This window comes from Lissotriton helveticus, chromosome 7 (assembly GCF_964261635.1).
Source record: "Lissotriton helveticus chromosome 7, aLisHel1.1, whole genome shotgun sequence".
Taxonomy (NCBI): domain Eukaryota; kingdom Metazoa; phylum Chordata; class Amphibia; order Caudata; family Salamandridae; genus Lissotriton; species Lissotriton helveticus.
The window spans coordinates 55,234,007-55,261,548 of NC_136068.1; the positions used below are offsets into that span (position 1 = coordinate 55,234,007).

Below are 27,542 nucleotides of genomic sequence, written 5' to 3' on the forward strand. Positions count from 1 at the left end.
TACCCATTATCTTCTGGGGGGGATGCCTAACGGCCTCCCCAGTGTAATGGTCTGCCAGTCTATTTTTGTTAGGGATCCTTTACCGCCCTAGGTGAGGGATATGTATAGGATGTATATGCAGGTCTTTATTTCTGGTGGAATGTTTGGACTCTGTATTTAACAGGGTGCATGGTAAAACCAGTTTCAGTGTGTGACAATATAAAGTGGTTGAAGGCTCTGTGAGAGAGCTACCAAACAGTTGTAGAGATATATTAACAAAGACAAGCATTTGCAATGCATAAGGTCTCGCATTAGGAAAGTTTGAGCTATTGGTATTGTAAATGACACATTTTTTATATATGTGTTGGTTTTGAAAATAGCAAAAATAATAGCTTTGTCATTTACAATGCCAATAGTTATAACTTGTGACACCTATAGCATTTGTAATGCAATATGTGTTGTATTCACATGACTTAGATGTATTGATATTACAAATAACAATGGCTTTGAATTTTTTTAATAATTAATACTTAAATAAAAGTTATTGTAATTTATAATAGCAATAGCTTAAACTTTTGTAAATAACTTTTGTGAAGAATATGTTCAGTGTATTTTATTGTGACGAAAATCCAAGAACAGAAGTGAAATGCTAACCTCTTTTTGTGACATTTGTAATAAAGCTTGAAACATTGAGAGATCATATTTGACCCAGTTGTTGTTGAATGGTTGCACAGATTGATGCTGTGGTGGCGCTGAGTGATGTTGTGGTGGCGACTAGTGATGCTGTGGCATTCAATGATCCTGTGGTAGCGCATAGTTATGTTGTTGTGCCCCTTAGTGATGCTGTGGTGGTGCTGAGTGATGCTGTGGTGGTGCGATAGATAGTGAGTGGGATAGATAGATAGAGTGAGGGCGATAGATAGATAGATAGATAGAGTGAGGGCGATAGATAGATAGAGTGAGGGCGATAGATAGATAGATAGAGTGAGGGCGATAGATAGATAGAGTGAGGGCGATAGATAGATAGAGTGAGGGCGATAGATAGATAGATAGTGTGAGGGCGATGGATAGAGTGAGGGCGATGGATAGAGTGAGGGCGATGGATAGAGTGAGGGCGATGGATAGAGTGAGGGCGATGGATAGAGTGAGGGCGATGGATAGAGTGAGGGCGATGGATAGAGTGAGGGCGATGGATAGAGTGAGGGCGATGGATAGAGTGAGGGCGATGGATAGAGTGAGGGCGATGGATAGAGTGAGGGCGATGGATAGAGTGAGGGCGATGGATAGAGTGAGGGCGATGGATAGAGTGAGGGCGATGGATAGAGTGAGGGCGATGGATAGAGTGAGGGCGATGGATAGAGTGAGGGCGATGGATAGAGTGAGGGCGATGGATAGAGTGAGGGCGATGGATAGAGTGAGGGCGATAGATAGAGTGAGGGCGATAGATAGAGTGAGGGCGATAGATAGATAGACAGATAGAGTGAGGGCGATGGATAGAGTGAGGGCGATGGATAGAGTGAGGGCGATGGATAGAGTGAGGGCGATAGATAGAGTGAGGGCGATAGATAGAGTGAGGGCGATAGATAGATAGACAGATAGATAGAGTGAGGGCGATAGATAGACAGAGTGAGGGCGATAGATAGACAGATAGAGTGAGGGCGATAGATAGAGAGTTGTGTGTGGTTGTGTGTGGTTGTGGTTGTGTGTGCGTGGTTGTGTGTGTGTGGTGTGTGTTATGCTTTGTTTTGCTATGTTTTGTTATGCTATGTTTTGTTGTGTTTGGTATGCTATGCTATGTTTTGCTAGGCTATGATATGTTTTGTTTTGTTTTGTTATGCTGTGTTTTGTTAAGCTATGCTATGTTTTGTTAAGCTATGCTATGTTTTGTTAAGCTATGCTATGTTTTGTTATGCTACGTTTTGTTGTGTTTTGTTAGGCTAGGCTATGCTTGGTTAGGTTAGGTTAGGCTAGGCTATGCTTGGTTAGGTTAGTCTATGCTTGGTTAGGCTAGGCTATGCTTGGTTAGGCTAGGCTAGGCTATGCTTGGTTAGGCTAGGCTATGCTTGGTTAGGCTAGGCTATGCTTGGCTAGGCTAGGCTAGGCTATGCTTGGTTAGGCTATGCTTGGTTAGGCTAGGCTAGGCTATGCTTGGTTAGGCTAGGCTAGGCTAGGCTATGCTTGGTTAGGCTAGGCTATGCTTGGTTAGGTTAGGCTAGGCTATGCTTGGTTAGGCTAGGCTATGCTTGGTTAGGCTAGGCTATGCTTGGTTAGGCTAGGCTATGCTTGGTTAGGCTAGGCTATGCTAGGCTATGCTATGCTTGGTTAGGCTAGGCTAGGCTATGCTTGGTTAGGCTAGGCTATGCTTGGTTAGGCTAGGCTATGCTTGGTTAGGCTAGGCTATGCTTGGTTAGGCTAGGCTATGCTTGGTTAGGCTATGCTCTATGCTTGGTTAGGCTATGCTCTATGCTTGGTTAGGCTATGCTCTATGCTTGGTTAGGCTATGCTCTATGCTTGGTTAGGCTATGCTCTATGCTTGGTTAGGCTATGCTCTATGCTTGGTTAGGCTATGCTCTATGCTTGGTTAGGCTATGCTCTATGCTTGGTTAGGCTATGCTCTATGCTTGGTTAGGCTATGCTCTATGCTTGGTTAGGCTATGCTCTATGCTTGGTTAGGCTATGCTCTATGCTTGGTTAGGCTATGCTCTATGCTTGGTTAGGCTATGCTCTATGCTTGGTTAGGCTATGCTCTATGCTTGGTTAGGCTATGCTCTATGCTTGGTTAGGCTATGCTCTATGCTTGGTCTTGTCCTCAGGAAGTAGAGTTTCATGCTGGGATAATTGGTCTGGCGGCTCTTGCGGTGCCTGACGTCCAACAAACGTGCACAAGCTGCTCAACCTTGAAGCGCGTTCACAGACCTGGGTCGGCTCGTGCCCAGGTCTGTATCGGGCTCGTTCACAGCTGTTACTCCCTTGACAGGGATGAAGGCGGCTATAAGTATCGTTGGCGGCAGCGCTTCGCGCTGCAACGCCAGCGAGACCTAAAAAAGTAGTAGCGTTCCCTTATACAGGGATGGAATCACACATCTAATAGATACTTTCAAAAAGAACAAATTATAGCGTGAAGCTATTTCTTTGACATCAAGAATTCTACTATTGTTGGGGTGCTAATTATATCCTTTTGGCACGTACTACCCAAACGCACGGATAGGATGCGGTGTGAAATAGGAGAATACGGCTCTCCTTTTGTTTGTTTTTTGGTCGGAACTTATCAAGGTTTGACGTGCCGTTTGTATCAGTATTGAATGGCGTTCATGATATATATTTAAAGGTGGACTGTTTTTTGGTAGCAACATAAAAATGAACGTTTCTCCTCTACCTTGTTATAGAGAGGTGGTGTGATTAAGGGCAAGTCGTGTGAACTATAATTTTGGTACGAAGACTATTTGCGTTCTTTCAAGTCCACAAGTGTATTTGGCGATCCAAGCTTCACATAAATACGGTCTTATCGAAGAATACTCTATCAGGAGTAGTGCCGACCACGGAATTGGGAACACCCTTTTGTCCACATTTATTTCGCCGCATGCCTTGACAAAGTCTAAGGGAAGACGAAACATGTGTTGGCAATCTTTTTGTTTGGATCTACCGTCAATAAGAAAATAAAAGAATCATGTCCTTTGAAGATACTCATTGATGTGGACTCTGCTTTTTAGTGAAACATGCAAAATCTGGATCATTCTAATCTTGTCAAGAGAAATGAATGTATGAAGTATTGACTTCATAGATCTTAGGCTTTTACATTAGCTGTTTTTGTTAAATATAAGGGTGTGCTGAATATCTTATTTCAATTATAATAGTTGTAGAGATATGCACACTTTAATCCCCAGTCCACTGGCTTCAGTTTGTGTCCCTGAACCTATAGGCACAATGAGCAATGTACAAATCCGATGACCTTTTAAAAGTCGAGTGCATTCTGGTGTACTTGCACAAGAAGAACACAAAGTTCCCAAGGGAATGGCCCAGGGGTTGTGGACTTAAGAAAGATGTGCCCTAGCATCTGGTGCAGCCCCTTGATGGGAAACTTTTACTTGCCAGGTTATAGGTAGGAACATGAAGCTTTATGAAGGGTCAGCATGTATGGAGAGGTTTTGTGGCAGCTGAACAAACCTCGTAAAAACTGCAACACCAAAATTCAGAACCTCATCTGTGCTGTGCAAGCAAAGATACAGTTGACTTAGACAAATAGCAAAGTGAACGGTTAGCCCTTTTACAAGTATAGTTTGGGGATGTTAAAAACAGCTATATGGCATCCTCATACATGGTAAAGGACTTGTGCCACTTTGCAACATCGTCCCTATTTAAGACTTTGTCATCGATCTTTCTGTCTGTAAAGCTGGACATGGTAACTGCAAAGCAGGGTGAAGGCTAATGTTGCCCAAAGCCTCTAGCGCTTAGCGTATATGTGCTATACCACCACTTAGGACAAGATCTCACTATGAAACAGCTAGAGTTCTGTTTTCTTTTTGGCTAGTGCTACTCTCTATACAGTATTATGGTTTGAGTTTATTAAAGCACTTTTCATTTTACAAAAAACATAAGTACTTACTTAAGGGCAGCCTTGTTTTGTGGTATTGCTGTGTTAACAGTTTTCTAAGCATCTACATCTTCCCACCTCCTTAAGGGAGACTTGGGCTGCTCTGCCCATTACAACTAAAAGTCCACTGCTAAATAATGGCACTTTGCCATTTCAGTTAAAAGTTCAACAGTACCAAGGCATCAGAACACAAATGGTTAATGGCTCCATTTATTACAAGTGCAGTATTCGCTGACTTGCTTGGAAACCCACGAACCTGGAGTCACTATCACGGTTTTGTTCAACTTCACAAAGTTTAGAATATTTCTTAATTCTGGTGTTCGTGTTCTAAATCACAGTGCATTTCTGGCATTTAATGGCCTTCTTTGAGAGTACAACAAAATGAATTCCTTTTGGCAATTATGAAATACTACTAGTTTCAACACACAAAGATACAAATTTTAAATATGATAATGTTGCAATCAAGTCATAAAAGGTAATTGTGGATATAGTGCCTGACATCCAACTGTGTACATAATAATCTACAAAATTTGTGTTTACTATCCATGTTCCGTTCACTATGACATGATTTATTTAAAGTTAACCTTAACCGCATGGATGCTGCGCATTTTCCCGCTGTGCGCTCAACTTTTAAAAAACCCGCGGTTCATGACGAGCTCAGCTCGTCATGAGCGTACGAGAGGTGTACCTCATGACGAGCTGAGCTCGTCATCAGCGTCGAAGGGGTTAAGCAACAAACTACATGTATGGTTTGAAGGAAAAACACTTCAATATTTCTTACTCTTCAGCGTTCGCCTTCAAAAACTGATCGATCAGTGTGCGGGAGAAGTTTCATTGTCTAGTCTTGATCTCCTTAGTGTTACGCTTAATTTCTTTTTATTGTTGAATCCGATAAATTAGAACTGATTCTTCAGCTCAGCCAACATGTTTCATCCAACAGACGACTTCATCAGGGTTGAAAGTCTCAATAATTAGTCAAGAATCTGTCTTGGAGCTCATTTAGTCTTGAACATTAAATAACTTGATTGGTGTGAAATGCTTGCTCTAATACCGGAATTCAGGTATTGGAGGTACTGAGATCATATATTGGTGGTCTCACTAAATGAATCAAATTGTGATGGAGTTCGTACTCCTGTATCGTAGCTGTGTACGATGGCACCAAACAAATACGTTTCTATTGAAGACATGAATGTTAATGTTCTTTCTCGCTTGAAAACATTTCCCACTTACACCATTTGATGTCTTCTCAAACTGATCTGTCTGTGTCTTCTCTAGCGTTTGTTGCCATTAGCATATGAAATGCCAAATTCAATATTTTCCTTTTTGACCTCTGGATCTTGCGTTTCAAGGTAATGTATTTCTTTTAAACCTCATGGAGTCTGTAAAATGTTTAATCCAGAAGGTTTTTCTCTACATTTATTTATTTATTTATAAAGTTTTATATTGTTCTTCTACACCTCTTCCCCAGCAAAATGCAAGTGACGAAACAGGCCCCGACGCACCAGAAAAGCCACTTACTGAATTTGTAGAAAAACTGAGAACATTTCTGGGAATGCTAAACCGCGAAAGTTGCGGTGTCCATGCGTAAAACACTAGCCACACTTATGCAGCCATACCTCCATGTCTGTTTGTATGTACTGCAAAATGTAGAAAACACGCAGTGGGGAATCATCGTGCAGGCATGGTGATCCCAAGACTGGCCTTTTCTTCAGTCCTATCGACTTTTGACATAGTTTAATATTTATTCTCGTAATTATTTATTGTATTGCTTTTGCTGTGAGACTTGCAGTTAACGACAAAGTGGTTGAAATGCTGGCATGGCACTTCCTCTCCCTGATCAGCTGACACTGCACTTTTCAAACACAGCGAATCCTTCGGTTCTACATGACAAGAGGTTTTCTGTGTCCCAGTCTCTCATGCGTCATTCCTTTCTTTAAGCTGAAACCTTATTTAACCTTTAAGGTATAAATTGTAGTCTTCTTTGATGGAATATTTTGCTACTAGAGACGGCTTGTTACATGAATGATTCAAGCACTTATGGTTCATCTAGTGTTAGATTTTCTTGTAGTCTTTCTACAATACTCCAGGTCTACTTGTTCGTTTATGCACAATATCCTGCGATCCATTTAAACAAATTCCATAGATTAGATAAGGTAAGGAGGCATTGTATATTTGGTCTTGAAGTTATAATCTTTGACTGGGCACACTCCCCCCTGCGTGGGGGGGGGGGGGCGGTTGTATTTACTCTATATAATGTTGTTTGGAGACTCGTTTTTAGGACGCGATGGTCTGGTGGTTCCTTGCTCTTCATTTGGGCACTGTTATGAGTTGGATGTGCTACATCTTAGCTCTGTCACTTACAGAGTTGGGATGTATGTGACGAAGATGCTGAATGCAGTAACAGTCTTCATTTACCACAGTCATTAAATCTGAATGTGCAGTGTTACGTTTCCACCAATGGTGATACACCATGCCTAAATCAAAATTGTGATTGTTTGAAGACTATTGGAGATTATAACCTGCGGCGAGTCCTTCATTTTTTCGAAGTGGCGTTGACTTTTCAGGCTAATATTAGGGTGATATTATGACTTTACCAACATAGGAAAGTTTTATCATATTCTAACTTGATAATCCCATATTGTGTAAGCTCTGTATAATCCTGCCTGTAACACATACCCACTGCAGCAACTCCAATGTTGACTTCCCTCTAGGAGCATCCGCTTTTTTTACTCAAATGGTGGGTATTTCTTGATATATAGGTTTTGTATAATCCTGAATGTAACACATACCCACTGCAGCAACTCTGATGTAGACTTCTCTCTAGGAGTATCCGCTCTTTTTGCTCAAATGGTGGGTATTTCCTGATGATATATAGGCAATGACTCTCCCCTCATTTGTCCTTGGGTATCGTTTGCTTTTTTCCTCTCTGTTGACTTCATTATTCTGGCTATTTACTTCAGGCTACACACTATTGTTGTAATTAATATATTGTTCCCTTTATAACTTTTGTTGTCCACACATGAGGAGATATTATGCTACCTCATATACTCTATCTCAAATGCTTTCTCTAATATTCTCTGTGATCTTTACTCCATTTTTAGTCTATCTTTTATTAATTTTGTTTGTATATGGTCCACTATGTATATATGGAATGTGATGTATGTTTGTTTAAATGTTGCATATATATGTTAAATCATGAGGTTGTTTTGAAATAAGATGCCTGCCAAGTAGTTTTGTATAGTTAAGTACATTTTTGTAGGATTATTAGTTGTAACATTATCCTTGTATATAGCTGTTCTGCCTTCATGTTTGTATTGTCTTTCTATATGTATATTTATGTGTATATATATATGTTTGTTGAATTTACAGCCCTGAAGAAGTCCGCTACTGGACGAAACGCGTCGGCTGTGGTGTCTTTTTATGAAAGAAAAATATTTTTTGTGTATAAAGGAAGATACTACTTGAAAAATATCTTGGACACAGACTTGATGTTTTGTGATGTGTCTATCGGTTTCTGCTATAAAGTGGTGCATCTTTACGATTTATTCTGTTTGTTATAATAATAATAATGATACATAGTCCGTTTATCATGACTGGGCCTGGCAACCTTTAAGGACAGGGGTCCCCAATTTATCAATAGATGTGATGTCTTTCAAGTCCAAAGGTTGACAGCTCATCACTGATTCGTTAAAGAATGTGTCTGGTGCAAACTTAATGAAAGTGGAGCACTCTGGGACAATGATAAGCTTCTATTCCCAACACTAAACGTGGTGTAGCCGAGTGGTCATTTCCTTTGAGATGTAAAGAGATGTTCTACAGCATCAACGTGGAGTTGCTATATCTTTGAGAAACACCAAAGTTGCTAGATTGCAACTGAAATACTAACAACCAAAGCTCCTACAGGACAGAACATGGCCACCATCATCACACTCGAGGCATAACATATACGAGGCAACAACTAGGTATGATTCTAGACAACAGGCACAAAAAAAAGTGTATCAAAGGGAATGAAACTACTTTATCCCATTCATGAAGTGTCAGGAACATCATCTCAAGTAGTTTCCAGTGTGAAGACTCACCCCTATCGTATTCCGGTTGCAGGAGATCATAACCCTGGCCGTGCGCTCCTCCTGATTGCAGTGGGTATCGTACTTTTCACCCTTTCTGTATATAAGCATTATCCAGTCACCTACAAAAGAACAGTAGGAAAGAGATTGAAGGCAGAGACAAGGACACAACAATGCTGGACTGGATGTAGGCACCTCTAGTTAGTCAGAGCCAGTTCACCTTATTGGTGGCAGACATGATCAAAGAAGAGAGCTTAACCTATTCCATAGGGACTTTCATTTCACTGTATGAGATTTTCACACGGGTATCAACCAAGATCAGTTCAGGAATCAAATCTGGGTTCTCATTCAATCTCCCTACAAAAACAAAGAAACTCACTCCCGTTAAATATGCGGGTATCCTCAATTCTCCCCAATACAGTTTCCTTCTGTCCATTTTTATTGTCAATCTGGACCAAACCGGCTCCTGGTCCAGAAGTGTTGCCGGCAGTGCCACACACTGTGAATTTGTAGGTGTAGTCATTATCAGTTCCATGGATTCTTTGGCTGAACCTGAAAGAAAAACAGATGAAAACAGAATGTGAAAAAATACTGGTGTAAGCTGCTACAGGACAGCACCTTATAATGCAGGGGATTCAAGTAGCTGATTATTTATGAAAGCAGATTAATCACAGTGGCAACTAGCAGTCTGGTCTTCGTTTACAGTGGGACCTTTGCAGCAGACTTTGGAAGTCCCTACTACAAATACAGCATAATATAAAGGATAAGACCCATGCAGAAATAATATCAGTAGAAGGAATAAACAAGCATTTACAATGCAACGGTTTCGCCTTTGGAAAAGTTTGAGCTATTGGCATTGTAAATGACAACATTTGTATTTATGTGTTGGTTTTGAAAACAGATAAATAAATGGCATTGTCCTTTACATTGCCAATAGCTCTAACTTTTCCAAAGGCGAAACCGTTGCATTGTAAATGCTTGTTTGTAAGGTATTGAAATCACTGGAAAACACTGGGAAAAAAACCACCAGAATTGACCAAAAATAAAAACTGAAAACAGGAAAGCCTACTTATAGGTAACATTCTCAAAACCATCCATCAAATATTCATCTCTGTGCCACACAATTTTTTTACCCACCCATTCCGACTCGTATGTACCATTACACCCCGCTCTCTCATTGAAATGCTCCTCTCACACATACTCACAGACACGCAGCCTTTCGTCTTTCAAATTTCCTTTTTCTAACAATTCCTGCTTACTTTGCCTTCTCACACACTTAACCTCTCTTTCACTGCCTTCTCCTGCTCACTTCCCTCTTTTTCTTACCCCCTTCTCACAGACACTTTCAATGTTCTGCTTCCTTACAAAGATGCATGCAAACACACAAGCATGACTATGTTTTTTATGCACCCTGTCACCAGTCCAAATATTGAATAATCATTTTTTTAAACTTAACGTAGCTGAAAACAAAGCTGTATTCCACAATTTGGCAATAACAACTTAGCTGCCCTACTCACAGTCTAAATAGAAACTTCTATGAGGAGATTTCGACTTAAATCAATGCATGACGATTTCAAGAAAAAACATGAATAGTAGATTGACTTCATATACAACAATTAAAGGTACATGCATTAACGATTTGTAATACATAATCGACAAGTAACTAGATAAATACATGGCTAGATAAATGGACACACATAAAAAACTAAACAAATAGACAATTTATAAGCAGTATGGCTGGGAGCAGTGCCGAAGACACATTCAGTTGGAAGCAGTGGTATCACAAAACAATTAACAAATGAGCAGGAGCAGCTGGGAGCTGTGCCGTCTGAAAACAACGAATTAAAAAAACAATATAAGTGCAAAGTGCGTTGTTGTGGGGAATTGCGCAATAAGCCACCAAAAAAAAAAGAAGACATTGACAAAGCTACGGCTGAAAGCTAGGAACAAGTTATATGATGTAGCCTGTGCTAGCCGCATCTTAGCACTTTTTTCTGGCAGGAGTACTGTGGGGGGGATAGGATAGGTGAAAGAGGGGCAAGCAACATCAGGGGAGGGCGAGCAACAAACTGAGAGCGGGTAAGGGGACGGCAGAAGCTGAAACAAAGGACAAGCAAAGAGGACCACGGGGCAAGCACAAACAACAGGAAAGGAAGAATGTGGAAGGGGCACCAGCCAAGCGAGGACGAGGGATGGGGCATGGGACAAGAACAAATAACAGTGGAGTGGGCACGGGGCAAGCACGAACAACAGGGTGGGAGCAGGAGACAAGCAACAACAGAGCAATGATTTTACAGACACAAAACGTAAACCAGTGAAGACAATTATAGACCAGAAACAACAAGGAGCAATTGGGTACCGATGCGAGTGCGCAGCATACGCCCGTTACTGGCTGTAAAAAAAAACATCGATCCATGGAGCGAGCGTTTGCATATCAGAATAAGCAAGGGGAGAGGGATCAGCAGCGATGCGCGGGCTGCAGGGGAGAAAAGAACCCGGCAAGCAGGAGGCGGGGAGGGGGGGGGGGGCAGCTGCAGCCCAAGGAGAGGGAGCGAACATTAGCATACATGAAGAGCTGGTCAAAATTTAAAAAAAAAACATTTCTGAGCCTGGAGACGATCCATAAGAGTCAACTACTGAGAAAACAAGACAGACTAGGGCAGCACGAGGAATGTGAGACAAAGAAAGAGCATAGGTAGAACTGTGTAAATCCATGGACGGCGGGAGGGGGCGGGAGTGGACACGGACGGCGGGAGGGGGCGGGAGTGGACACGGACGGCGGGAGGGGGCGGGAAGGGGCGGGAGTGGACACGGACGGCGGGAGGGGGCGGGAGAGGACACGGACGGCGGGAGGGGGCGGGAGAGGACACGGACGGCGGGAGGGGGCGGGAGAGGCACACGGAGGGGGCGGGAATGGACAGACTACGTAACTCCGCCCTGGGAAAAAATCTCGGGAACGCCCCCGAATCTGGTCCGGCCTTGACGGACAGATCTCTGTTCCAATGGCTAGCCTCCATTTATGGAGCTAGCCAATGGGACAGGGGGGCGTATTCCATTCTCCTTACTGGAAATCAAGAGATTTCTCTGGAGGCGGAGCTAAGAGCTCCGCCCTCCAGCGAAACCTAAAAAGCTACTCTTGGGATCAATAACTCGCAGACTTTATCTTATTCGCTCCATATGTGAATTGCCCTCACCCCGGTGCCGAGGGTGGATCTGCTTAGATCGTGAATTTTTCTGAATCCTTTTTCTCATGGCAGCAATGCTCTCATAACTGCTGCTTCTAAAAATAGTTGTCGCTCAGCTTTCATAACGCTCCCTCGCAACTATCCGTACAGTTTCCCATGTCTCAAAAGGATTTCACATGATGCAGGAACAATTATTAGTCGACTACGTGCGTAGCCTTTAAGCTACGTTTCATATCATTCACAGTAAAACTATGCAAAGGGATGTCGAGGTGCTGCCCCTGCTTATCAGCTTTTGAGCATTTTTGCTAAGCATGCATGAGAATGCCACAAAATTGCATTGGATTTATTATGACACGGGTGCGAGTCATTTTAGGGCGCTATACTTTTAACACCCGTGAGGTCCATTTGTTACGCACAAGATAGCCTATTAACTTAAGCTTCTTTTCAAAACAAGTGCACAAGAGCACGAAGCAGGCACCATGGGTCATAAAAGGTTTCTTTATTCTTCTTTTTTCTCTCCAGAAAAAAGTAATAAGTGAGAACAAAAGAAGAGGTGCGAGTCCATGATTTGGGCTTTCTTCCAAGTAAGTGCCTTACCACACAATTATTTCTTTTAACTCTTTCTAAGCTCTTTCATGCACTCCAATGACTACAGATTATGTCATAGTTTTCATTCTAGATTGATGCTACTGTTGGGAGCCTTCAGTTGTTTTTTGGCGGTTTACGGGGAAGAGGTGCATTTTTTGCAAGTCGAGGACAGAGGTTAATAAATTGGGCTTTGTGATGTTGGAATGAGAGCAATGAGCGAGAACGATCAAGGACTGGGATTAATTATAGCTCCCCTTTTTTAATCTTCCAGCTCTACATGCGTTCTGTGTCCGGAGGAGAACTCTTCAAGAAATTGAATGGGGTTCGAAACGCGTCGACAGTTTTTCATTGGCCAAAGAAGTGTTGTATAAATTAGGTACTACCACTTGGGCTCACTATCAATGTTCTTGAGTTGATAACGAATAGAGTGAGCTCAGTAGGGTCACTATTTGGCTAGCAGCAAATGGCAGCCCCCCGATTTTGGCAGAACAATCGGCAACCCTACTTTTGGCGGAACAACCGGCAGGACAACCAAGATAGAATATGAGGCGAGCCCCCTCCCTTCGCCAACTCCACCCCTAGGGTGGTGGAGGCAAAAGTAAGCACATTTTTCAGTACCCATCATCTTGAAGGAGGTGGGACTTATCTGATCAGGGTTAGGGCTGTGCCCCTCTAGCTCCACAGGCGGGTGGCATAATAGTGGGTGTAGACACTCCAGGTAATAAACCCATTGCTCTCTACCGGTTACTTCCCTGTAACACCCCTAGATCTAGTATGTTGGTGGCTCCCCCAGACTCTGAAATCAGAATCCTGACAACCTAATAAGACCCGGACACTACACAGTCTCCCCAGCAGAGAAGACTGCTGACACCAACGGTCATGGTCCCAACCCTACTGGTCTGTCTGCAGCCATCGACGATCCTGTACCAAAAGATGACCTGTCCTGCAGCCCAGCGACCTCCAAAGCCTTGGGAGGACTGCCTGCTTCGACAAAGATCAAAATTTCCTGTGGACAGTGGACCCGTCCAGCAGAAACCAACTTTATAGAAAAAGAACTCTGAGGAACCGCGAAAACACCTCCAGACCACCTCTGCATCAGACACCCACAGTCCGGGTCCAAGTAGTCCACCGGTCCTGCAAAGGTTCCCCCAGCACTTCTGAGCCAGAATCCCTGTGGGCTGACCCCTGCCAGACTCTACTTCGACGCCTGCAGCCCGAATTCAAAGACTCCATCCTGACCGCGACCTACACGGTAAGCAGAAGGACACCTGCACCCGAAGCCCCTGAGCCTTGAGGAGTTTGACCAATGTTGTCACTATGTCCCCCAGCATTATAACTTATCTGGGCAACTGTGGGTTTTCTTTATGAAGCTTTCTGGCAAGAACCTACAGCCTCTTTCCACAACCGATCTCTCCCATTGAATTGCTTTGGGTGCCCAACACTGTGTTGTCACTCTGCATCTGGCCGCCCCATAGCAGCTGAGGGTGTAAGTTTGGTGGTACCTTGTGCCCTTCCTGTGCTTACCTTCCCTCCAGGAGATAGACCCCGACTCCACTTTACTCACCTGTGAGCAGCGCATCTTCAATCACATTTGACCTGAAGGGGGTATTAATTTGCACAGGAAATACAGTGCCAGCAGTGTATCGTCTTTGTAGATTAATACAGAAAATCAAACGGCGCAACAGGTGAGGGAAAAACCCCTAAAACCCTCCAATTGGGATCAAAAGGTCCGAAATACATAAAGTCCAATCCTGTGCACACGCGTTCTTGTAGTTTGGAAGTCTCGTTTGGTTCAGAACGCCTCGCCGGAGTGTGGTTAGGATCACCGTACTCGCTTCAGATCTTGGGGCATACTACGCCCGGTGTCTTGGTTAAAGAAAACATACTTGTTTTAGATTCACAAAACACATATTGTTCTATGGATAGTGCCGTAAACACCACCACAATTGTGTTAATCAAGAATTTTAACGTTCATAAGATTGGCGAATCACATTCTTTTGGATACAAGTTATATAATTGGAAAGACCTAGCCGGGTCGGAATTAGAACCGGATACTAGGCATAGAACTGCCAGATTGGGCAGACATACAGCACTGAAGAAGTCGAGGGTTATTACCCCAACAGCGAAAAAAGTGTTGGCTGGACCTTGTGGTGTTTCTGGAATAAAGGAAAAAAAGAATACTTGCATAAAGACTAAACTGGTTTTGATTTCAACTTTGAATAAGACTTACAAACTCGTGTGCACAGGATTGGACTTTATGCCTCTTCAATCACCCCAGTCTTCATTGCTTTATCATTGGGCACATGACCCAGAATTTAACCTCTGCACCCGGCCACCCCTTTGCCGCTGGTGGTGCATTCTTGATACCAATTTGAACCTTGCCTGGTGCTGACCTGAAACCCCGAAGACCGAATCTGTAAGTTGTGTCCTTACCTGAAAAACTGCAATCTTGTTTTCCGCCATAGGTTACATTGCACATTCTGAAAGTTGCACTATGTCTGCTTTTTAAAGTATAAAGTATTTTTCTTGAAAAACGTACTTGCCTTTTTTGCGTACGTGGTCTTAAAAAAAATCTTGAAAGAAGGTTATTTTGCTATTTATTGGTTACTGTGTGCATAACAAATGTCTTACACTCCTCGGTGTTAGGCCCAAGGTTGCTCACCCACACTACCACAAATAAAGCACTTTTGGTTTACATTGCGCCCTGTGCACTTATGGGAGAATCTCTGGATTCTGTGCATGATATAACCACTTAGTGTTATTGTAGAAAGTAGGATCTGCTTTTATGGTTACCCCCACTGTTTGCCTGGTGCGATGCTGTTTTTGACTAGTCTGACTAGGATCCTGCTAATCAGGACCCCAGTCTCGCTGCTTTCTCCCTTAAATGGTTATGTTCAGTACTTGGGTACATCCCAGATTGGATACTGGGGTACCCAAATCAGTCCCTAGTATATGGTACTACGGTACCCAGGGCATAGGAACCCCAGAGGTCCCCCATTGGCTGAAGCATATATTATGCTGTATGCAAAATGTAACTACAGGCCTGCTATTGCAGCTTGTGTAAGCTGGTGCTAGCATCACTAATGAAAGATACAGGTTTCCTAAATCTAGGGTCACTACACTTAAAACCTATGTCACCCCTATAGCAGGCCGATGCAATCATGAAGGCAGGGGGCTTGGTACTAAGTGTGAAGCTGCCCGGTTCATGAGCAGGACACCCACCCCACAGCCTACGGAGTCCATTGTCCAGGGTTTAAGTGAAGCAGCCATATACCATATAGAGGGGCACTGCGTAATTACATAATGTTCATCTCGAAATTGCCTGCAACTAATCCCATCATGTTTGGTATCAAATATGTTGGAATCATACCCACACACCATGATTCCAAGCACTGGAAGAGCCCTCCGTTAGGCTCTCAGTGTTCCCAATGCCAGTCTTCTAGACCCAAACAGCACAACATGGCTGCTGCAAACCAGAGACATGATTATTCCCTCCTGCTGCTGAGCCAAGCTTGCGCATGGGGAAGGCAGAATAATAGGTATTCTGTCACAGGAAGGTGTGACTACCTCTCAGACAGGATTTAGTGTATTGGTGCTGGGCGGGTGTGCTTGCCATCGCCACTCAGTCTGCATGAGGGGCACATTTGGTGCCTCCTCGCTTAATCCATTTCAAACCAGTTCTGGGAGCCGCTGGCTGCCGCTCTGGTGAAAAACTGGACAAAGGATATGGGAGTAACCTCCCCCCTGTCTAAACCCTCCACCTGGGGGGTCCCCTGAATCGTCCCAACACTTTCTTTAGGGTACTGAAGGGCTTACCTGGGTGTAGTTCCCTAGATTAGTCATGGGACACGATTCAATTCAGACACCACTGTTACTTCTACCGTTTGGGCACTCTGGACTTAGCTGGACTTCGTTTGGACTCTACTTCGTCTCCATTCCAGTCTGCTGCATCGTCCATGCCTGTGCAACATACAGGAACCTTCCAAGGCCAGTGGACATGCAAGACACCAGAAGGAAGTTCCCTTGAAGTGAAGGAGTCACTTCCCTGCATTAGCAGACACTGCAACTAAGCTGACCGGTCTGCTGATCCCGAGCTCCTACGGACTCAGGAAGGTTTTCCAACACAGGTGGTGGTTCTCCACAGCTCTCAAGGCCTGCCCCCTCACCAAGTTTGAGGCCAGTATCCCTCGCCAGAACCACAGGAACCGAACCCCTGTACACCGTGTCTACTTGCAGGTGCAAAGGCTTGTTGGCTTCTTCCACCAAGATCTTCGGGCTCCAAGTAGCATCAACCTCAAGCATCTCCAGTGACCAGAATCTTTGTACACACCGCATGGTTTGCATCTGGGCCTGCATCTTTTGGTGAGCTGCTCGAGGTCCTCTTGTGACTCCAGTGCCTCCAGCCTGTGGGTCCTGTTGAGAGTCACCTTTGTTTCTTTTGGGCTCGCCTTATTGCTCAGGGCCTGCCCTGACTCCCCTGCTTGAGTTAGTCCCCTGGACCTTGCTGGCCCTGATATTGCACCTTCTTTGACTTCTATGTTGTTTGCAGTTCAGTTGCCAAGGCTTGTTGGTGCTCCCGGCGGACACTGACCCCTCAGCCCTTGACATCCGACTTGGGGAAGCTTGTGCAAGTCTCCTGGTTTTCCTCAGAGTCGCCTGGTTCACACAGCTGCAAGGTCACGTTGACTCTCCTGGAAGACGAATGCTCACCGATATCGGGTGTTGCAGATCTCCTGGTCACTCCTGAGTAACATACTCTGTCCCCTCTGCTTGCAGGTACTTCTCATCCTGAATCCACCTTCAGTCAGATTCCACTGGACACTTTCTCCTTCTCCAGCAGCGGCACTTTCCTGAAGTCCTCCATTTTTGTTCGACAGTGGTTTCCGACACTACTTCACACCAATGCACCCGGCTTCCTTGGTGCAGATAAAGTAGGTATTAGGCTATCCACAGGTGGGGTGGATCTCCAACCTTCTGTCTCCCACGGGGTTTCTTTAGGGTCCACCGGGACGGGTTCTTAATCTTTAAAATTCCAACCATGACTTACACATTTATTTGTACGGAGAACGAGGCCTTGTTGCCATACTGCACACGATCTCCGTGAGGCTCCTAGTCACTCACTGTGGGTCGTTCCTTAGGACCCCGGCACTTCTACGTCCTCTAGACATCGTCTTGACATGAGTCGTTGTTCTTATACCACTTTTAGTATATGGTTTGGTCCCCCTCTGGGGTCCAATGTGTATTTTGTGCTATTTACTTGATTTCTATGCATTGTGCATATCTCCAGGTAGGAGATATCTGTACGTGTTAAGAGAGTATTGTATAATAAATACTTATTTTTATATATACCTTGTGTGGTTCTTTTTCACTTAATCGATACCTATACGAGTGCATTCTGGTAAAACAAGCTGCTTTACACTCTTTCGGGACTAAGCCTGAAGGCTGCTCTCCACAGTTACCACTTAGCGAGCTTTCTAAGGTTGTCTAAGACCTTCTAAATCACCATAATGGCTGTCTGGACTGGTGCAGGGTGCCCACTTACATAAGTGGATATCATATCTAGGCCAGCCACTCACAGGTATACCATATATACAGCCAACTTCCTACATTGGTGGTGCATCAGTGGGGTATAAGACTCGACATCTGTTGTACCCCTTGATTAATAAGTGATTTCACAAGCGGAAATACACAATTGTCTTAAGATATTCCCAATTTTCATTTTTTCCAAATTTAATTAAACTAGTGTTAGGGCCTTGGTTCAGTCCCTTACTGTTTAGAAATCAAAGAATGTAAAGCAGTTAGGGCCTTAGCATCTTTTTTGTAGGCTCCTAACTTCTTTGAAACACCATGTTTGAGAACTCAGGGACCTGTCAGGGGCTCATCCTGACCCCCTGTACACATGTGAGTGAGAGTTCCCAAACTCAAAAAGCTGTGAAAGGCATGGAAACTTGCCATGGGTCCTAAACCCACAAAAACACATCTGCAGCAGGCAATGGCAAGTAAAACTTCCCCCACTTTCGAAGAGGATGATTAATCCCAAGTGGTGAAGGAGGTGGAGGAGAACTATGACTCCATAACTACCCCTTCAGATAGCAACACCACTGGAAGTGAATCCAGAAGATGCAGATACTGAATATGCAGATCTGCAGAAACTGGCTAAGAGGATAACTTTAGAGGCTCAACTCCTGGCCATAGAAAAAGAGAGAGCCGAGATGGGATTGGGACACATCTCAGGTGGCAGCAAAATAATAAATAGGAAGCAAGTACAATCTTTTGACTCAAAAATCCCCAAAGGGATTGTCCCAAAATTCTTGGATGGTGATGATATCAGAAAGTGGTTCGTTGGATTTGAGAGAGCCTGTTTTGGCAGAAAGGACCACAGGTAATTGTTTTCAGGGAATTGCAGGGATAGACTCCTGACATTCAATGACTAAGATGCTACATCCTATGACCACATGAAGGGTGATGATTGAGGGCTTTGGATTTAGTACCCATCACATTCAGGGAGGCTCGGAAAACCCAGAGCCAGACCTGGGTAGATTTTGTATACTACTCAGTGAAATCTCTAGGAGGCTGGATTGATGGCAATAATGTACATGACTTTGAAGGGCTTTATAGTTTGATAAAGAAGGAGTATCTTTTAAAGTAATAGTCACCAAGAGAAACTATATCAATTCCTGGTAGACCTAGGTTCACTTTCTCAAGAATTGGGGAAGAAAGCAGACCACTGGGTCAAGACAAAGGGTGATCAAGGCTACCACTGGTGGAGGAGACCAACCGAAAGAGGCCAAATAGCCTCCCCAAAGGAGAGAGGGTAAGCCAAAAAAGTCTTTAAAATCTCCTTAGAAGGGTGGTCCCAGAGACTCCTAACAGCCAAAGGGAGGGTACCAGGGAAGGAACTGGGATCCCAAGCAGGCTTGGTCTCATAGGGAAGATGAACTGGAGACTAACTATAAAAATAAGAAAAATGCCTCGAGCCAACCTGCAGAATAAGCAGTTGTTAATGTCCAGATGGGATCCCATGTGTGGCCTGACCATGTAAGAAACCCCACTGAGGCAACTCTAGACTTTGAGGGAGGGGTACACTTATCCTGGGCTGCCTGGTTCACTAATATGAGAAAATACAGGCACCACCCCTTCATTAATGGTACCAGAGTAGAGGCCCTGAGGGATACTGGTGCTAGTTTCACCCTGATGACAAAGCAACTGGTTAACTCGGAACAGTACCTGATTGGAAGGACCTATCCAGTCACCAATGCTGACAATGTCCCAAAGATCCATCCATGGTTATGGTATATTTTGACTGGGGGTGACTTTAGAGGGAGAGGAATATTTGTTTAGAAGGAAGTGGTAGTTTCCACAACCCTCCCTGTGGAATGTCTGCTTGGAAATAATCTGGAGAGTTCCCCTTGGGCTGAAGTCGAACTGAGGACCCATACAAGAATGCTAGGGATCCCAGAATGTGGTTGTGTAAAAACAAGAGTGCAGTGCCCTGAGTGAAAAAGAGGTGCTAGATCCTGAAAGAGTGGACAAGCCCTCTAAGAGAAACTGCAAGAAGACTGGGGGGCCAGCTTCTACACAGATACCAGATCAGAACCCCTCTTCTCGGGAAGAGGATCGGTTAACCCAAGAGGGAAGTGAGCCTGAGAAGCTTGGGCCTTACACGGCAGGGCTCTTGGGCCCCGGGGGGCCCTTTAGGGAGAATCTGTGCCAGGAACAAGAAACCAGTCTCACTCGTGAAAGCCTGAGGCAGCAAGCTGCTTCACAGGAAAAAGTGGATATCAGTGGAAACAATAGGGTCTATTGGGAGGATTGACTTCGATACACTGAGGCCAGAGACCCCAAACCTGGTGCCACCAGAAGAGTGGTAGTACCTCAGACGTTTTGAAAGTTTCTCCTCACCGTGGCTCTTGATATCCCCTTAGCTGGGCTCCTTGGTCAGGATAAAACATGGAGTAGATTAGTCAATCACTTCTACTGGCCAGGGATGTCCCATAAGTTGTAGGACTTTTGTCATAGTCAGTCCTGTGTCTCCTGCCAAGCCCGAGGTAAGACAGGAGACTGCCTGAAGGCCCCCTTAATTGCACTTCCAGTGGTTTGGGTACTCTTTGAAAGGGTTGGGCCCCAGATCCCAAAACAGCCTCGGGTAACATATATATTCTGGAGGCAGTGGATCCTGCCACCAGGTATCCTGAAGCTATTCCCCTTATGACAACCACTGCCCCTGCATTGGCCAGCGGCCTCCTTGGTATCGTTACCAGGGTTGGGTTTCCTAAGGATGAGTTATCAGGCAGAAGTAAAAACCTTCATGTCTGGATACTTAAAAAAGCATGTGGGAGGAGTGCCGAGTGACTTAAAAGTTCACTACCCTCTACCACCCACAAACCAACTACCTGCTTGAAAGATTTAACCAGACATTAAAAGGCATGATTGGTGGACTCCCTGAAAAACTCAGAAGGAGATGGGATGTTTTACTTCCATGCATGTTTTTCGCCCACAGGGAAGTGCCACGAAAGGGAGTGGAGTTCTTCCCCTTGAACTTCTGTTTCGGCATCCTGTTAGGGGCCCTCTGAGTCTTGTGAAGGAAGGATGGGGGAAAAACCGCTCAGTCAAAACAAGACATAGTGGAGTATGTGTTTCGCCATCGCCCAGGATGGGTGATTACATGGAAAAAGCAGGCCAAAACCTTGTGGCTAGCCAGGAGCTTCAGAAGCAATAGTATGACCAAAAGGCTGCTATGGTTCAATTTCAACCAGGGCAGAGAGTATGGCTATTAGAGCCTGTGGCACCTAGTGCTATCCAAGAGAAGTGGAGTGGGCCCTATCTTGTCCTTGAAAGAAAAGAGGAGGTCACCTATCTAGTGGATCTTGGCAGTAGCAAATATCCTAAAAGGGTTATAGAAGTCAACCGCCTGAAGCCCTACTACGACAGAGCTGATGTGATGATGCACATGGTTACAGGTGAGGGACATGAAGCAGAGAGTGAACCTGTCCCTGATCTCCTCTCCAGCAACCTAAAAGATGGGTCTGTTGATGGCGTAGTCTTGTCAGACACGCTCATAGGCCAATAGCAGGCAAAGCCTAAATCAGTATGCTGAGCTCTTCTCGCTAACACTTGATCAGACTAGCTGGTGTACCCATGATGTGGACACTGGTGACAGCCAACCTATCAGAAAGAAAATTCAGGCAGCCTGATTATGTCAAAGAGAGCATCCAAACGGAGGTAAGCAAGATGCTGGAATTGGGCGTCATTTAACCCTCAGAGAGCCCCTGGGCCAGCCCAATTGTGTTAGTTCCAAAACCTCACTCCAAGGCTGAAAAGAAAGACGTTTTGGTGTGGACTATAGGGGTCTCAATGCTGTGACAAAACCTGATGCACAACCAGTTCCTAGAGCAGATGAGTTGATTGACAGGTTAGAGGCAGCCAAATATATGAGTAGCTTTGATCTCACATCTGGGTACCAGTAGATAGCTCTGATCTCTGGAGCAAAAGAAAAATCTGCATTCTCCACTCCAAGTGGGCACTTTCAGTTTACTGTGATGCCCTTTGGATTAAAGAACACTGCTGCCACCTTCCAGAGGTCAGTGAATAAAGTCCCCACTGGATTGGAATCCTTTAGTGCAGTTTATCTGGATGACATTGTTTTCTATAGCTCCACCTGGCATGATCACCTTATCCACCTTGGGAAGGTTCTTGAGGCTCTGAAAGGTGCAGAAAACTGCCAGATAGGGCAGGGAAAGGTTGTGTACTTGGGCCACCTGGTAGGTGAAGGCCAAGTTCAGCCACTCCAATCCAAGATCCAGACAATTCTGGACTGGGAAACTCCAACAACCCAGACCCAAGTCAGGGCATTCCTTGGCTTGACTGGGTATTACAGGAAGTTTGTGAAGGATTATGGGACCATCGTGACCCCCCTCACAGAACTCACCTCCAAGAACATGCTAAAGAAAGTGAACTGTACAGGGAAGGGTAAAATGTGCTCTGCCCAAGTCCTGAGAGCTCCAGATTACTACAAGTAATTGATTGTGCAGACAGAAGCCCCTGGGCATGGGATAAGTACACGCCTAGACCAAACAAATGATTGACATGGCCAACCCGTTGCTTTAATAAGCAGGAGACTACTCCCCAGAGAGCAGCGTTGGAGTGCCATAGAGGGGGAAGCCTTTGCTGTTGTCTGGGCCTTGAAGAAGTTGATGCCACACCTGTTTGGCACTCATTCCCTAGTTGAGACAGACCACAGGCCTCTCAGATGGCTACAACACATGAAAGGTGAAAACCCCAAACTTCTACAACACTAGACCAGATCCAGACCATTTGGGCAAAAACCAGCGTAGCAGAAAGAGGACAATGTAATTACCCGTAACAAATATGATCAGGCGCCATTTGTTTCTCTACTCTTTTGCCCTTGCACAGTAGACCATGATGCGCCCCTTAAAAACAGAGGACTGGCATTGTTCAAATTCTTCCTCTACAATCGGAGTCAATCAAACACAATTTAGTCCACAAAGTGCAGTTAATTGTAAGAACATCTTGCACAGAGCCTCACTTCTCATTCATACAATCAATATTCTTCTCTCTCTATATATATATATATATATATATATATATATATATATACACACACATATACACCCAATAACTCAACGAATTGAATAACATTTGCATTCAAGTCTAGCTGTACAGAGAACTCGACACCCACCTTGATTTGAATAAAAATTTCAGAAAGAAAACCACCATCACAGAAAGCATTAAACCATATGCATCACTAAAACTGAAAGTCTGACCATTTTTACTGATTACTTTTAGCGCTAAGGGTGGGCCCTTTCCTTTTTTTAAAATATCTTTTTAAGCCAACTGATGGGGAGATAACATTTGGGTTTGTAATGAAATGTTTTACATGTCACAGTGATACAAATGTTACTTTGGTTACCTTGTTTTTACAAAATGCCAATAAAATTAGATATAAAAAAACCTGAAAGTCTACTGTTGGGTGGAGTAAAAACCAATACAATTCAATTGACAAGGGCACAAGCAGTGGAAAAAAGCTCAAAACTAGGACAAAATGTGAGGAACCTAGGATTCATTTTTAACTCGGAACTATCATTCACCTCCCTCCCTCCTCAGGACCTCCCAAAAACAACATGAAAGCAAACACATGAAGTGCAACTGGTCACAGACCTATTACTGATCAATGGGAAAAGGGCAGTCATCTAGTGACAATTCTTGCTAGAAAAGGACACTCAGTGCTGCGTATTCTGGAGAACATATGCAATATATGGAATGGGAAAGGAATGCTGTTGCAGGGACTAAACATGAAATACAAAGAAGGGGAGAGTATCACAGCCCGCCAAAGGTTTGAGGGAGAAGTGACCCTGCTCTGCAGTAACCTCACTGCTGTCATATCCTGGCCACTTCTGACAACCTTGCCCCTCTACCCCTCCTCATTACCAGTTCTCTCACGATGGATGCTACTTACACTTTATTTCTCAAGGGGGCCAGAGATGCCAGCACCGCCTTCTCCGCCTTGGACTCCTGCTCACCTTCTCCTACCAAGTTGCAGTCAATGGCTCCCATTGCTCTTGCTGCTAGCGTGAGGAGCAGCACTGCCGACCAGCTGTGGCACGGAAAGCGCGCCATCCTGAGGAGAAGTAAAATATTAGTTGAGTGAAGATTAATCCATCAGCCCAACGAAAACCTACCTCAAGGTGAACCTGCAGGTTCAATTTTCTAATCCAGTCCATAGCTCCACTTCACCTGTCAGGCGCTTCATTCTTCAAAGCATCAATTTTGGAAACATAAACATCCACTAGCACCATTTCAAGCCATATTAACGAGTACAATGGAGAACCAAAAGCCGTTTGAGAATGAGAAAAACGAACAACAATGCAGATAACCGACTCATCGGCGTTAATTTCAGAACTATTGCGATTTTCCATCTATTGCTCTGATTTCAAGTTATCCTTTCGGTTCATGACTCGAATCCACAGATCTCTGTTCTTCTGAACCGAACGTTCTTGAGAAAGGTTTATTCTGGCACAGAAATAGTCTGCCATTATTGGCACAGAGCAGTATTATTTGGGCACTATTTCAAATATCATCGCATTTTGTGCAAACTTTCCCCTCAGAATGCTCTTATAATATGGTATTTTGGGGCATTATTCTTACTCGCATGTAACAATGCACAGATTTTTTTTCAAAACAGTCTTTTTACTTTGGGACATTTTTCCTGTCAAATTTCTTGTTCTTGTTCTCAAATGCATTGAATATTTACAGAAGGAGGGTGCATAATTCCAATAACATGGAATTGTACCGGTGCATTACAACTCGTGCAGTGTGTGTCTTAAGTTCGCTTTTTGCACAATATTCCAGTTGGCTATCTTTCAGGTAAACATTGTTCTGCAGCATTCGATATTTAGAGTGGCCTCAAAATAAATATGTGAACAAAGTCCGCTGAAATAAGCCACTTTAATATGGAAAGGTTTTCTAAGGCAAAGAAGGACAAATGTTTAAGTGTCCTCTATTCAACGGTTAGATTGTTCACTAGTACCCAGGGAAAGCTGCCCACACCTTGATTCTTAGTGTCTGAATGAAGTGACACCGCTCCTAGAGCTCTCGCATGGCTTGTTGCCCAGGCAGTTAGCGGTACAAAAGGGGGTGGTAATGGACGGAGCATATGAACCAATCAAACACTCACACCCAGTCAAAAGATCTGGGTTTAATCCATCACCGTTCTTTAGCCCACTCTGCCACCCCAGTTCAGACATGGCTATATGCAAATCAGTCTGACCCTGTGCCTCATGGGAACAGTCCAGCCCGAACTACCAAGTCATGCCTTCCCTGGACCGGAAACAAGCTTCCGAGGACCGGTTTCTGGCATTACAGCCGTCTTCAGCCCGGCTTGCTTGAATCCAGTGGCAAAGTGAGCAAGGGACTCACGCCTGAGCATACCCTGCCACACTTATGGCGGCCAAAAGCGGTACAAAAGGGGGTGGTAATGGACGGAGCATCTGAACCAATCAAACACTCACACCCAGTCAAAAGATCTGGGTTTAATCCATCACCGTTCTTTAGCCCACTCTGCCACCCCAGTTCAGACATGGCTATATGCAAATCAGTCTGACCCTGTGCCTCATGGGAACAGTCCAGCCTGGACTACCAAGCCATGCCTTCCCTGGACCGGAAACAAGCTTCCGAGGACCGGTTTCTGGCATTACAGCCGTCTTCAGCCCGGCTTGCTTGAATCCAGTGGCAAAGTGAGCAAGGAACTCACGTCTGAGCATACCCTGCCACACTTATGGCGGCCAAAAGCGGTACAAAAGGGGGTGGTAATGGACGGATCATCCGAACCAATCAAACACTCACACCCAGTCAAAAGGTCTGGGTTTAATCCATCACCGTTCTTTAGCCCACTCTGCCACCCCAGTTCAGACATGGCTATATGCAAATCAGTCTGACCCTGTGCCTCATGGGAACAGTCCAGCCCGAACTACCAAGCCATGCCTTCCCTGGACCGGAAACAAGCTTCCGAGGACCGGTTTCTGGCCCAGGCAGTTAGAGCAACACAAGACATGCCTCACGACATGGCAATCATCAGTATGTATAGTATGTTCTTTTAAGGATTACAGTGTATTTTTGCTTTAGAATTGGGAAACAGAGAAAGGAGGTCTGGATTAGGAAATAATAAAGATAGTCCACCACTTGTGCTACCTGAAAACAAATGTAACAGTGTTGTAGCACACCTGCACAAAAAGTTATAGGGCTTTACACAACACAGAACATTTCTCACCGAGAAATCAAAGACAATAGCCTGATTCTCGGAAACAAACGTGTAGTAGTGTGGGATGTAGAAGAGACATATAAACAACAAAGACTCAAATTAGCATCACACCAGTTAAAAGTCTGGATGAACAGTAGTCATCTCATATCAACAATAAATGGGGGGTGATCCACCCGGTGGCTGGAAAATTTTGGCATTTAAAAGTGGAAGGTTTCCATGAATTAAATTTAAAACGTAAAGGAAATTTGCAGCTGGGAGACAGCTAAGTGAGTACGGTAGAAAGAGGAAATTGAGTGATACACAGCCCTTGGTGCAGTGCAAACAGGCTGAAATATGGAAGGTTTTCAGAGACTGTGCTAGGAAATGGAGGAAACTTGCAAGATGAGGAAGCCACATGTAGGTTTGTAGACCACAAAATTAATAAGAAGCGGGACGTTACAAGAACCTGCGAGATGTACAGTACGAATTAGCTTTGGTCAGGACGAGAAAGAGGAGATGCGACCAGTGCCAGAATAAGAGACAGTACTCCAGCTCGACTAGACATGTCAGAAATAGCTGAACAGGGAAATCATCAGAGGGCACCAAAGCCCTAAGGGATCAAATAAGAAGATATTGATTGAAAACAGTGGAGTAACATTCTTGAGGATGGACTAGAGGAGAGGGGGCGAGGCAAGGTATCAAACAAAAAGTCCTCCCCCCTCAGCATTCCAAATTTTGGGGGAAGACAAGCGTTTCTACAAAACCCTAAATGCATTTTTCACCTATAAGGACCTACTCTACATTGATCGGGCAATTTAATTGCAAGCTTAGGTAGGGAAGAGCTTTGTAAAGACAAAAAGGTTACCTACTTGTGACTTTAAATATGTTAATGGAGAGAAATCTCTCAAAATAGGTGTGTACTAGCACAGACACATGTTCTTCTGTGAATATTTTTTTCTACCATTGGGAGGATGAATGAGTAAATCAGCCTCACCGTACACTCAAATGTCCTCCAGTCCAGAAAGCACCCATTTCTAGGACGTTTGTTGTTCCCAAGTAATGAGTGTGTGCATTCTGGAACAGAAGAACAGTACCACAGGTAGCCGAAATGTGATAAGGGAATGTTTTGTCATAAGCAAAGCTCATACGCGCCATAATCGCTCAGTGAGGATGGTAAATTAATGAATGTTTGAGTAACGAGACGGTAATAGCCTATCTCAAACACTGAAATGAATGACAGAGTGAATGATATATTTCAATGACAAGAATTGACAACACTTCCCTTCATTTAGCATTATCTAGCCTTTAGTTTAGGCTGCATTAGGACATGGTAATGAATGAACGGGATCTCACAGTAAGTAACCCCCTCCCCCTTC

At 44.2% G+C, this 27,542-nt stretch overlaps 1 protein-coding gene across 2 annotated transcripts in view; it reads right to left on the reverse strand.

The window, feature by feature from the left end:
* M6PR (mannose-6-phosphate receptor, cation dependent) overlaps nt 1-27,542 on the reverse strand; it is a 75,424-nt gene that overhangs the window by 26,048 nt on the left and 21,834 nt on the right. For both annotated transcript variants that reach the window (XR_013598417.1, XM_078651419.1), the window contains exons 2-4: nt 23,887-24,048; nt 9,017-9,189; nt 8,650-8,759 (exon numbers count right to left, since the gene is read on the reverse strand). Coding sequence is in view for 1 of the 2 variants with exons in the window: in XM_078651419.1 (XP_078507545.1) it covers nt 8,650-8,759; nt 9,017-9,189; nt 23,887-24,047 (444 nt within the window). In the remaining variant the exon portion in view is untranslated. The remainder of the gene's footprint in view (nt 1-8,649; nt 8,760-9,016; nt 9,190-23,886; nt 24,049-27,542) is intronic.